Genomic DNA, 13,153 nt, shown 5'->3' with positions numbered 1-13,153 from the left:
CCTTTGTTTTCAATGCCTCAAATACTTCATACTAACTCCTTGCAATGCCCCACCAGGTACTGTCCTACTGAGAGCACCACTCCTGCACTACTCTGGTCTAACTTTTTTTTAGATTTTATTGGGTTTTTTTAAACAGGCAGGTTTGTAAAGCCAATGTCCAGTTCTACCATCACATATTGTTTTGCTGAACTCTCCTCTAGTACAATAAAAAGAGCGCAAAGCAGCATTTGTTTAGTCATATATACAAGGATTTTGCTAAACCACATCATTTTGGGGGCAGGATGGGAAAAAGGACAAGCATCTATCTCACAGCTTCCATTTCAGAGCAGTGTTGCAAACTGAATTTAAGACGCAGACTGGCAAAGCAATAAAGCATACATGTAACCAGAAGCAGCTGAGCAGTCTCACCAAAACCAAAGAATTTAACTCTTGGCTTAATGTTACAGATATGCAGATGTACCTACTAGATTAGGACATGCAGAAGCAAGATGCCCAGTCTGGATATTCAAAAAGGGGAAAACCAAGCACCAGATATCACTTCACATTCCGCAGGATTCCTTACATTGGGATATTTACCACAAACCCTGAACATACATTGCTGGATTTTAGATTGCGTGTTATTAATTGACAGGAATTACCTGTGTAGAGAGGTTGTGTTTACTGAGCCCACTCTCCTTGCGGTTTCTCCTGGAACCAGTTAGTTTAGAGAGGCCGAACCCACTGCTAACTCGTGAAAGTTTGGACTGTGTGGTTGGAACCAAAGCCTCCCCTCTACTGATGCATTTTTTCTCATGAGCTGAAAAACAAAGAGAAAGAGTTGGGAGCACTTTTTAGGTGGGGTTTTTCTCCCTTCCCTCATAGTTGTTTTTTTATATAGAATAACCTTTTCTGCTGCTTTAAAAAGGTGGGTGTTTTGGGGATTGGGGGGTGGTGGTGGTGTGGTTTTTTTGCTTGTTTGGGGTTTTTTGTTGTTATTTGTTTGTTTTAAGAGTGCTCAGCAGCACTCGCATTCATGTCAAACATTCATGACTTGTATGAGGAAAGATCCCCAGGTGAAATCTGGGAATTGCTTGCATTTTGAAATGAAGCATGACAAACAGATTTGTTACTCCTTTTATCGATTATCAAAATCGGGGTCCATGAGCTATGAATTCTGTCCTCATCTGAAGAGGTGAAAACGAGCTACGTATAAACAAAATCATCACCTAGCCTCCCTCCACCCCACCAACTTTAATTTTGCTGATTTACATCCCTTAAAGAACAAGTGGGCATTCCAAAGAAGGAAGACAGCGTCTGGAGAAATATTTTCTTCTCAAAACAGTTACAACGATAACAGAATTTATATCATTTATGTTATAAACAGTAGATGCTAGTGAAAAAAATGCAGCTGAGCACCGTATCTCTACCCAAAAAGGAGCTACAATATGACCCCACTAACCAATATGGCAGCAAAAGTACACTGTACTGAGCGGAGAAGCTAGGTGGGCCTACTGCACCTTTTTGTGCGCCTACAACCATCCCAGTTGATAGTCAAGTCCAGAAGACTGGTGTGCTTACTTTAAAATTGAAGTAAAAAAAAAATCACAGCTTAGTTTTCAACTCTCTCAACAGTTTAATGTTCTCCCGATATTCAGCTAATGGATTGTACAGTATGTCAGTTATCTTTGATTTGGAAAGTACATGCTCACGTTCCTCACTGTTTCTTTAATTCACTCCACCTCTGAGCTTTCTTTTTCTTCTTTTAAAACCACTACTACTTTCTTATAGCAATAATTACTCCAAAGATCCTTCACTCTACTCAAAACATTTCTGCAAATATACTGACTATCAGTGAGATACTGGAAACTTGAGCAAACATCAGTCAGGGACAAAGCATATCTAGAAATACAAAGACTGCAAATTCCAAGTTTCCAAAAATGCTTTCTGTACATCCAGGTTAACCTCAATTACTGTCGTGGTTTAACCTGGCAGGCAGCCAAATACCACACAGCCGCTCGCTCACTCTCCCCCCCCACCGCAGTGGGACGGGGAAAGAATCGGAAGGGTAAGAGTGAGTAAAACTCGCAGGTTGAGATAGAGACAGTTTAATAGAACAGAAAAGGGAAAATAATAATGATAATGATAGAATATACAAAATGAGTGATGCACAATGCAATTGCTCACCACCCGCGCTGACCGATAACCAAGTAGCGATTGCTACTTCCTGGATCAGGCCTACCATTCATATACTGAGCATGACGTCACATGGTATGGAATATCCCGTTGGCTAGCTGGGCTGGCTGTCCTGGCTGTGCTCCCTCCCAGCCTCTGCTTGTAGCATGGAAGCTGTCCTTGAGTGAATACTTAGCAACAACTGAAAACATGAGTGTGTTATCAACATTCTTCTCATACTAAATCCAAAACACAGCACTAGGAAGAAATTTAACTCTATCCCAGCCGAAACCAGGACAATTACTTTAAGAGCCGTGTAATCATCAAAGGACTCTTGTCTATGGAACTTTCTTATCTGCTGTCTAAACTCTCGCTAATTCAGTCCAGCAACAGTTTGTCTTCTTTATTACACGGGCACAGAGCTAACTTGTGCTTAACTTGTTGTTCACCAGGATTCCCAGGTCCTTTTCCTGCAAAGCTGCTTCCTATGCTGACCAGATTTCCTAGCCAAGAAGAAGTCATAGTATCACTGCTGCTAGGGAAGGACTGCTCACTCACACATTTCCAATCGTATCACCAGACCGAGAGTTTGCACATTGTGCCCAGACATGCTCGAGGGGTCCCCCTCCCTGCCTGGCACATCCAATCTGGAGAATGGTAACACAGGTCACCCCAATCCAAGTGTTCATGGGAAGGAGTTAAATGATTCCATCACTGTAATCCACAAGACGCTATTAGGTGCGCACTGACTCACAAACACAGGATGTTGTTGAGACCACCGACAGTGTTAAATAAAGGTCCTGTGCGCAGTGGAATGTAAGTATATGCTATACACGGTACAGTTTCTGAATGAGAGATGTTAAACGGTGACAGTTTAGAGTACTTACCACTACACAAAAGCTAAGCCCATATTAAAACATCCAGTGCATATGGTTCACTTCAGGGAAATCTACCGTTCAGGACAGATAAATCCTCAGTTACACTTACCCAAATGATTTTGCCAACACTTTAAACTTGCTTCCTCAATAAAAGGTCTTGCAACAGTTATATCTACTTGGCCACGATCATTGACAGGTAGCGTCACTTTGAAAACTTCTTCTAAAACTTGCTTTTTACTATGGATCAGCTCTGTCCACACTCTGTTTATGGCTTTTAAAAGAAGCTGGCGACCTGCATAGGTACAAGATCACAAACAGCAGCTCTCCACAGTGCTTATAGAATTGGTATTTTTACAGTTGTGAACTGAATAATTTGTGCAATTATACTCTAGTTTCTTGCCCTCTTGCATGACTTGTGAAATGCCTTTGGCCAGATTGGTTTTTTTTGCCATTTATATGCTATCAGAAAGTATCTAACAGTTAATTTTGGCAATTTTTTCTCTGTGAATCTGAAACACCAGCTCTAATTATTTGTGATTCTTCTCCCGCATCCATCTATTAACAAAATGAGATTCAAAAAAATCTTATAGAAGTATATGTCTACATACACATATATAATTCCACACATACATTACACGTTAATGTTTTTAGATGTGACTCTGTGCGTAAGTACACACCTGCAAAAATATTAAATATATACATGTAAGGGGGGGGGGGGGAGGGGGGGGGAGGGAAATCACTGAATCCTTTCTTCCACAGCTAGTTCATAAATTTCCTTTGAGTGAAAGATCCTGAGGATGCCACTGAATAGTAATTTTACAGCTTATACCAATTATTTCTTATCTATGCTCATCTAAGATCCAGCTGATACAAAACCATGGTGCACACTTAAAATGACCCATTTCTATTGCATTCAACTCAGTGCATATAAAGCAGTATTTCTAATTCTGGTATGTGTCCAGAAAACAATGAAGAGCTCTTGCTATTTTAACAGAACAGTAACTTATCCTGAATATGTCTGTCTGGGTATTTCTAAGTGGTTTTTTATCTATTTTTTATATACTGTTATACACACACACCCCCAGCCCTAAGAGTAACTGGGGTAAAAGATTAGTGATGACAATACAGAAGTGGCATCAGCAGACATCTGTGGCTTTGTCACTCTCAGATTACCTTCGCTGACATCTTGATTGTAGACTCCATCTGGTTCTATATCAGAGGGGATCATAATGTGCCAAGTTGTCATCCTGGCTTCTGCTTCCAATCCAAACCCATCAACATTGCTACAAATACACAATGAATTAACAACAACCAGAAAAAAAATACACACTAAAGCATTTGATTCCCTTCCCAAATATTAATATGTGCTCCTACAACAACATATCTTCACTTCTGTCCACTTGAGTTCTGATAAACTGTGGTCACAAGCTGAACTGAAGGTTTATGAAAAAATGACACGCCATGGACACTGATGTTGCTGAAGGAACACAGTAATATTTGAAGAAACACAAAACAGCCGAGGCCACAAATGGAGAACATTAGGGTTTCTGCTGCTGATGCTTCCCAAATGTCTTTGCATGAAACACAAATCGTACATCTTTTTGGAAAGAAAAATTGAAAATGCCAGGCAGGCATTTGCAGCAATGCAGAAAAGCGGGTGTCGACAGCATTTGTCATGGGCATCTGATTTAATGCCTGACTGGACTCATTCAATGCTATACATCCAAGTACTAAGATACGGAATTTATATGGAATGATTCAATAGACAATAAATCTAGTGACAGACCTCTTTGACTATTAATTACTTAGCACCAGTGTTTCTTTCTACCTTGAGAACATTTCAAATTATCAAAGCGTAACAACAAAAAGGTTAGATAAGCACTTGTGTCAGTATTTTAAAATACCTCTGTAAAAGGAGGTAAGAATGTTGTCTATACCTGGGCTCTTCAAACTTAATTTTGTTTCAAAATGAATCACTTACGCTTGCTCGTGTAAGTGGCTGGAAAGTTATAAACAGTTATCCAGAATTTGCTGACTTATTCGCAAGGTGAGTGTCATTGCTGAGAGCGAACAGGTGATTTTAATACTTCACAGCCCTGGTTCTGGAATGAACTTCCGTCTGAGATATTTACCTTCCCACGTGCAGATTAATCAAACAGTGAGCTAGGCAACTGATGAACTCTTGATCATGATTTCCAGGTCCCAAAATTAAGTTTCTGTTCACAGTAAGGACCCTTAGGGAATCAAGGAGAGCCACTTGCTGAGGAACAGTTTTGTGCGCCCTTGAGAACTGATACAAGATGGTCCTGTTCAGGCAGTGATAAATAGCATCCAGCGATAGTCCCTGAGATCTTCTTTTTGACTGATGTGAAATAAAAAAACATGATCAGATAGAAGCAAAAAATCAATTTACTGGCAGATAATCTTCCCCTGAATTGACCCATGCTCATTTTTCAAAATCGGTATTTTACTAAAAGCATCAAATCCATTAATTTCAAGGACCAAAATGACATTACTACATGATAATACACTTACAATTTTAACATCTACAAAGATGCTGCTGATTTCTAACAGCAAAAGTCTTCCACCAATCTCCAATAAAAGTGCTTGAGGAAGCTTCCCAAAATTGTCAAGGTAAATTTAGGAAGCTTCCCAAAATTCACGTGAGGTAAATTTTGTTGTTTATTTTGGAAGATTTCTAAAAAATAATGTCATATGAAAGCAGTTTTTACTCAACTGCCCCATATTAAAGCACTCCACACTGACAAGATGTGCTAGGGAAGCTCCATAAAAAGAGAGAAAGCCTGGGGAAGAAAAGTGTACTTCTATGCTGACCTGACATGTGTCACTAGTAGGTTGTTTAGTGACATCACTCCATGGATTTTAACATAACCTGCAAAAATGTTTTCGCAAGCAGGCTAATAGAAGAACATCATTACCTGTGCAATGAGCTGGATTATGAAGTCCACAAGAAGTTTGGATTCTTTGTTGAACATGCCCTGCCAAAGCTTATCTACCACACGCTGTGTAAAATAAAACACATTGTTCACCAGCACTTGGTAGCTTCCTCCACTTGTTATAGGCAGAGATGCATCCTCACCTAGGTAACAAAAACCCCGAAGTTTTCTTCATTTATCAAAAAAACCACATCTGCATAAATACATTCACATTAGTTTGTGCTTTCTAGACTTCTGCAAAAGAGAAAAAGACTCAGTCAAAGAAAAAGCTAAAACCTCGAGGCTTCCCTACAATGAACTTTGATGGTAAGCGAACGTTTGAAATTGACAGTGACAAAGGCCAAAACACGGAGGGGCTGGGGAGGGAAGAGTCCAGAAGAAATGGTACTCCTGTAATCCCGAGGCATCGTATTTATATATGGTCCTCCTCTTCAACTGGAGCTGCAGAACCACCTGTAGCTTTTTTAAATTATGCTTTTACTTTTTCAAAAAGATAACTTTTTCAAACACCTTGAGATGACAAGTGATATCAGCTGGCATCATGTCTCCTTCACTGTGCTTTGTTCAATAAAACTGAGAGTCAATGGGCATCAACTGCATGTGTCTGCGTGTACGTAAATGTCAGTCCAGTTATATTAAAAGAAGCTTGAAAAGTGCAAGTGCTTCCATAATTTAAAAAAAAATCATCATCAGTTGTGTTGATTTTGCTGGAAGTTCACCTACATTTTTTCACTTGTTGCCCCAACTGCACATAAAGCAACTGATAGCATCGCACCTGGAGGAAACTGGCAAAACCTTGAAAAAGGAATGCCTGGGGAAAACCAAAGTCCTGCTCCCGGGCTGCACAGAAGTACTTGTAAGGGCAGGCAGCTCTTCTAAGAACCTGACCCAAAGCTTCATGTAACACAATTCTGGATTTATTTTATTAATGCACTGCACGCAGAGAAAGACAAATCATTGCTGTGGCAAGAAAGAGGGAGCCTTCCAAGCACATTTGAACAGAAATGCATGCAGCCCCATGACATCTAGGATAGAGATAGAGCAAACCGAGAGCTCCTGGGAAGTCCAGCATGCCACCATGAAAACAGACTGGGCACCTGAGCAGTGATATTCCTACAGGCCACTTCACGATCATCTAAATCCATGCTCTGGTGGGACAGCCCACTGTCAGACATCCAAGTTACAAGCTTCTAATTCTCTTCCTGTCCATTTATTAACTGGATCAATGGAGTGCTAATCCCAGAGGCTTTTCCTGGGGTGTTGTATTCATAATAAAACTACAGTAGGAGGAAATGGAAAGCTAACTTTTAAAAACCAAAGTCCCACCCATGATAAATTGACAAAAGCTCTAGATCCTCTACCAAGGCAAGAAGGACAAGAGAAATGATGCAAGGTCCAGTTTCAGTTCTTTTTGATGTGATTGCAATTTGTCTGGCTTACACATCCAAAAGATTCATCCCATATATTTTTTTTAATAACCTATTCTACAGCTTTGGCACAATCGAGATAGTCAGGGAACATGCAAGCACAGCAACACCATTTACACATCAAAGCAAAGAAAAGGGCAAGAAAAAAATGCAAAGACAATCAAGTTGTAACAAAAGAGGACACTAATAAAGAAAAAGTTAAATAATCAAAACCTTTAGCTCAAATCAACAGATTGATAATTACGCTTTGCTATATTACCCAATAAAACATCAGCTGCAAGTAAGTGGTCCATCACTCCATCCAAAACGTACGTCTGAAACTCCTTCTGCTGTGTTCGTGTTGATCTTTCAGGGGAAGCCTGATAAAAGAAATACAATGTTAAGATAATGAATAACTCTGAGTGAGCAAAAAGAGGGAGGGGGAGGGTGTTCTAGGTGAACTTCTCTTTTCGCAGCTCCCATGAACTGTATTTTTTTTTCTTTTAACATTCTGTGTCAAGTAAAAAGTGTCGGCTCTATCTAAAAATTTAAGAATGCACGTCGATTATACATTGTCTGTACATAGTGTTACAGAATAGGCATTATTCCTATTTAAATCCAGTAAATTTATCTTCTGCCAAGAAAAGAACACATTCCGAAAAGGCGCATGGTTAAACTGTGATCTCCTCAGTTCACATAGTCACCTCCTTCAGTAAAAAAAGAGTAAACAGGACAGATCAAACATGTAAGCTGATCATCACTTTTATGTGTGGTTCTGCATATTACCACAGCAGCCTTGGTATAGTCATATAATAGGTGGATGTGCTAAGCCTTTCTAATTGCCTTTGCACTTAAAGGGGAAAACCACTTTATCATCTTGTGTTGTTCAATGCATACATAATCATACCTAACTGAACGATCCACTTAAACAGTCCTAGAAAGCAATATAACATTAAGTGAACCTGCTTTGTCTTGCGCCGTAACAGTTTAGCAGTGTGTACATACCCAGTCCTCTGTTTATGCTAAGGGGCCAGTAATTAACATTGACGAGTGATAACAGATTAAAACAGCAGTAAAGCAACTGCAACCAATTGAACATGGCCTCAAATATGCTTCCTGATGCTTGTGTATAACTGCATCTCTTGACAATTCATTTTTTGCTTTGTGACAGCAAAGAGATGCCCAACTGCCCTAGGAAATTCGTTAGGAAATACACAAGCACAGTCCAAAATTCCTGCAGCTATCAAAAAAAATCAGGGAGACTCAGAAATGCATAGACGAAGTAACAAATAGGTAGGTCAAGGGAGAATGTGAACTGACATGAACTGAACGTTTCAAAATACATTGTCTGAAGAAGGTGTGGGCAAGTTAAACAGTAACTGAACTCCTCATTCCCTGTCTCACCATTAACCGAAGGATGCTTTCTGCAGGTTTCACAAACTTTAAAAGATAATTTATAGGAAGAGAACACAGTTATTTTGTGAATTTTTATAGCATATGGTGCCATAGTCTGCCACTTCTTTTTATCTAATATAATAAAACAGAAGCCTTAATATTTCTTCAGGGATTTGCAGGGATTTTATATTTTCAAAATATATAATTTAAAACCAATACAGCTGTCATGGTCTGAAAGGTGTTTAACAAATGAATCATATTCCACAAAAATAACACTTGAAGAAAGCTACAATTTCTCATGCTGCGTTGTTGAACACCTAGTGTTGTGATCCACTACTTGTTTCCAGACAAAAGGAGGTATTGGCTACGATGCCAAAACAAGATTATGGCTTCTCTAAAGTGAGCACAAAATAGAAATAGAACGTTGACACAGTGTGCTCAGCAACTAACACAGCCATTTGACTGGCCAAATGGAAGTTAAGGAGCCCACAAACAAAAGCGGTAGGAGGGCTGTGGCATGGGGGGGAGAACAGAGCACCGCAGGAAAAAAGCCAGGTAACCAGCATGCAGACTGTCAGCTCAAGCACCCAAGATGGTCACCAATATATACAAATGCTGGGGGGGGACAGGCAGGGAGAAGTCCAGAAAACATTCTCAACGGAAGGCTGAGATAAACTCTCTGCATTTGCTTTCTTAGCTTTTCCAAGCTGTTAAAGACTAGCAAGCTACTATTTATGTGACACTACTGTTCCCTTTTTTTTTCTTCCTCTTATTTCATGACAATTTACAGGATTCTACTGAATCCTAGGCCATCATCCTCTAACTTCAAAAGGTAGTACAGGAAAACATTTTAGGGAATAAAGTGTCACAGGAAGTTCAAATAATAAAAACAAAACAAAACACAAAAAACAAATAAACTGTACCTCTAGCAGAAGATCTACCAGCGGAGTCTGCTTGCTGGCTGGTGTGAGACATAAGTTATCAATTATCAGCACACGCATGAAATCAAACACAAACTTCTTGGCAGGATGGTTGGTTAGGTATGTCTTGGTGCCAACATTGCAGTATTCTGATTGGCTCCTGTTCATGCCAGAATCAGCTGCAAAGGCTTTAAACTCTTCAGCTGGGGACCCAACTTCATCATCAAGATCAGTGACCTGTGAAAAACAGCATGTTAAAACTCTAGAGATCAGCAAATTAACAGCAATCTGTTTGCTACTCTATTCTTTACTTGTCTTTCTAAGGCTACTCACTTCATATTTTGCTTCTTAAGAAGCCTTTTTACAAGATTACTATATTCAAGATCAGTTCCCTAATACACAACAGGAGAAACATCCAAATCCTACTTTCGTATTCCCAAAGCAAACAGTAATCAGTGAAGACTTGCATGAGTTACATGAGCTAGACATCACATTTCATATTCACTTACCAACAAGAAGTACCTGGGCAATTTCTAGATACTTCACAAAAATAAATTTTCTCATTGCAAAAAAGAAATGTTTTGAAAAAATTAACTGAAGCAGTTAAAATAAAATCAAGACAGAAGCCAACTAAAAAAGGCTATGAAGCTTACGTGACAGAAAACAAAAAAGGAACCAAGTCTTTTCTTTTCTTAATACAATACCTTCATCAGAGCGCAGTTATGGGTAAGCCAGTTTCCTAAAATCTCTTTAAAAAAAAAAAAAAAAAAAAAAGGTCTGTACAGCTTTCCTGTTTCTGGCAAACAAGAACCTTTGAGGGGCTAGCTCTTAAGGAGGACTGTAACAAAAGCACAAACAGTAACGAAAGCTGTCAGATCCAAAACACTAACTGTTTTTATCTAACGCCCTCCTCCAAATGCAAGAGGAGACAATATGATTTCCCTCAATAGGCTTACTGCATCACCAGCTTACATGTGAAGTAACCAAACGTTTTGAACATTTGGTCTGCTTCAGTAGGAGAGTTTTCGCAAGAAATGAAGAAAAGCCTGAACACGTAGTCCTTCTGGTTTTAATGGCAATCTCAGAAAAGTTGAAAAATCAGTTAGGAATTTTCTCTCAAGGCTGAATTTGGGCTATAGCATTTTGTTGCAGGAACCTGGCTGTTATTCATCTTTTTCATAAGGGATTGATTAGTTCTACACATTCGGGCAGAGGGAAATGCTGGAGGAGCAAACTGATTTGGAGTCAAGAGAGCCCTCAAACAGCAAAGAGCTCAAGTTGTCAGGCAGCTACACAAAGTTTCAAGGGACTTAGTAGTTAAAGTAAAATCTGCTCAGAGACACAAGGCTCTTCTAAAAACTCTATACAGGTGAATGCCAAATCAGCGTTACCAGTTTGTAAGTGGCACTTTTTTGAGAGAGAGAGCGCACACTCCGAGCATCTACTTCAAGTGCAAGTTAAACTAAAAAGCAAAATAAACTATCTTTATGGGAGACTCATCAGCACACACCTTTAAAAATTGATCTCCCATTTCTATTGACAACAAAAAGATAGCATGCCACCAGTAAGTATTTCCGTAAGTATTTTATCACACCCTCCCTAGTTCTAGCATTTGCCAACCTGAAGCCTAACTATCCTTCCATGTTCTTGGTAACATTACTTTTAGACATTGGCTAACAATAACTGTTTGTTTCCTTTCCATTCATATTCTAGAAATAGTATAATTTGTAAATGACGCTTAACTCAAAGAATACTTCAGGTGGCAATGCAAAGTTGAATTCACATCCTTTCCTGGCTTGAACTCAGTAGTTCCAGGTAATACAAGAACACTGTTTTGTGGTTATGCCACAAAAGAAGAAATGGGAAGTGGGAGGAAAAAAGAAGTTTTAGATTTTATCACATCCTCCAGAGCAGAGGGCTGAAAGCATAGGTTGACGCAGTCTCTTCTGCTTTTGTAAATCTGAGCTAACGTTGTTCGTATGAGTGAAAAAACCTGATCCACTAGAGAACAAATATACCATATACATTCCCCCTAAAATGAAAGTTTCAGATGTCACTGCACAGCAACTGCCATTCAGCTGAACATGCACTTCTCTCAGTTCCAAAACGCAAGTACAAAATGTCCAGCCCAGGCTTTACAACAACTTCCTTCTGCAGGGTAAGTAGAGCTTTATCTTTGTATGACTGTTAATCGATAAATCATCAAAAGTAACATTCAGGGGAAAAACAAAACAGCCAACTAGTTGGATTTCCTACCATCTCAGAGTAAGGTCGTATGTTGAAAGGAAACACTGTTGCTGCCAGCGCACACAGGAACTCTGGACTCATCCACAAGGAAATGAGGTCCGGCACATTGTGATACAAATATCGAAAGAACTGCATCAAGGTGACTGGATATTCTCGAAGCCAAGAGCCTTCTTCCTCTGACTGCCAAGGCTGGGTTGAAAAACAAACAGCACATTAGCACAGATGGCATTAATTGAAGAATACTCATTTCAGAAAGGAGCTGCAGGAAGAGGAGCTGTAGGGTCAAATACGCAACCAAACACATTGTCAAATGTGCAATGAAACACGTGATCGTGACACGTGATCAGAGACTGGGCCAAATGTGATCAATCCTGTGGACAAGCACTTATTCAAGCAGAGCAGAAATAAGTGACTGAACGTGTGGCCAAGCACACGACCAAGTCTGAAAAACACATCCAGAACATGTCAAATGTGTGTTGGAGCACTTGTCAAACACATCACTGAAGACACAGTGCCCAAACATGTGACCTAATATCTGATCAAACAGATGACAGAAAATGCGTTCGAGCATATCACCAACATGTGACAAACCTGACCCAATGTGACAGAACACGTGTCTGAGCATGTCACCATATGATGAACACCTCAACAAACATGTGACCAAATACATGGCTAATCGTGCCTCCAGAATGTGTGACAATTGAACAAGTCACCAACTTCTAACACACACATAAACCATGTGTCCAAACCATGTGCCTGCAACAGGTGACAACAGAATACGTGATAAGAGAACATGTGTCCAAGCCATCACAAACATGTGACTGAATACACGGCAGCATGTCACTATATCATAAATGCATGAAAAACATGTGGCTGAACATGACAAACATGACAACAGGACATGTCATGATAAAACAGGCTGGAACAAGTTGCAACCACATGATGAAATGTAACCAGACACATGACGGAACATGTGGTAAACCCACAGCAGTTACACACGGCAGCCTACACATGACAGTAACCTATGCCTGAGCACGTGTTCGAGCACATCACAAAGAGGAGACTGACCACGTTTACAACACATAACTGACCATAAGACAAAACATGTGTCCTAACCTGTAATGATTCAAAACATGTTGGTAAACATGACCTGACTCACGTCAACGCAAAATGTGATGGCACATCTGAACATACACCTG

At 39.8% G+C, this 13,153-nt stretch overlaps 1 protein-coding gene across 11 annotated transcripts in view; it reads right to left on the bottom strand.

Moving 5' to 3' along the window:
• Nucleotides 1–13,153, bottom strand: part of WDFY3 (WD repeat and FYVE domain containing 3) — a 178,362-nt gene that overhangs the window by 31,752 nt on the left and 133,457 nt on the right. For all 11 annotated transcript variants that reach the window (XM_075149959.1, XM_075149960.1, XM_075149962.1 and 8 more), the window contains 8 exons: nucleotides 11,964–12,143; nucleotides 9,711–9,944; nucleotides 7,673–7,772; nucleotides 5,969–6,129; nucleotides 5,162–5,391; nucleotides 4,203–4,312; nucleotides 3,139–3,321; nucleotides 639–796 (listed from right to left, as the gene is read on the bottom strand). In XM_075149959.1, coding sequence (XP_075006060.1) covers nucleotides 639–796; nucleotides 3,139–3,321; nucleotides 4,203–4,312; nucleotides 5,162–5,391; nucleotides 5,969–6,129; nucleotides 7,673–7,772; nucleotides 9,711–9,944; nucleotides 11,964–12,143 — 1,356 coding nt within the window. The remainder of the gene's footprint in view (nucleotides 1–638; nucleotides 797–3,138; nucleotides 3,322–4,202; nucleotides 4,313–5,161; nucleotides 5,392–5,968; nucleotides 6,130–7,672; nucleotides 7,773–9,710; nucleotides 9,945–11,963; nucleotides 12,144–13,153) is intronic.

This window comes from Calonectris borealis, chromosome 4 (genome assembly GCF_964195595.1).
Source record: "Calonectris borealis chromosome 4, bCalBor7.hap1.2, whole genome shotgun sequence".
Lineage (NCBI taxonomy): Eukaryota > Metazoa > Chordata > Aves > Procellariiformes > Procellariidae > Calonectris > Calonectris borealis.
The sequence above is the reverse complement of the archived record's forward strand: the minus strand, read 5'-3'. Positions and strand labels throughout refer to the sequence as shown.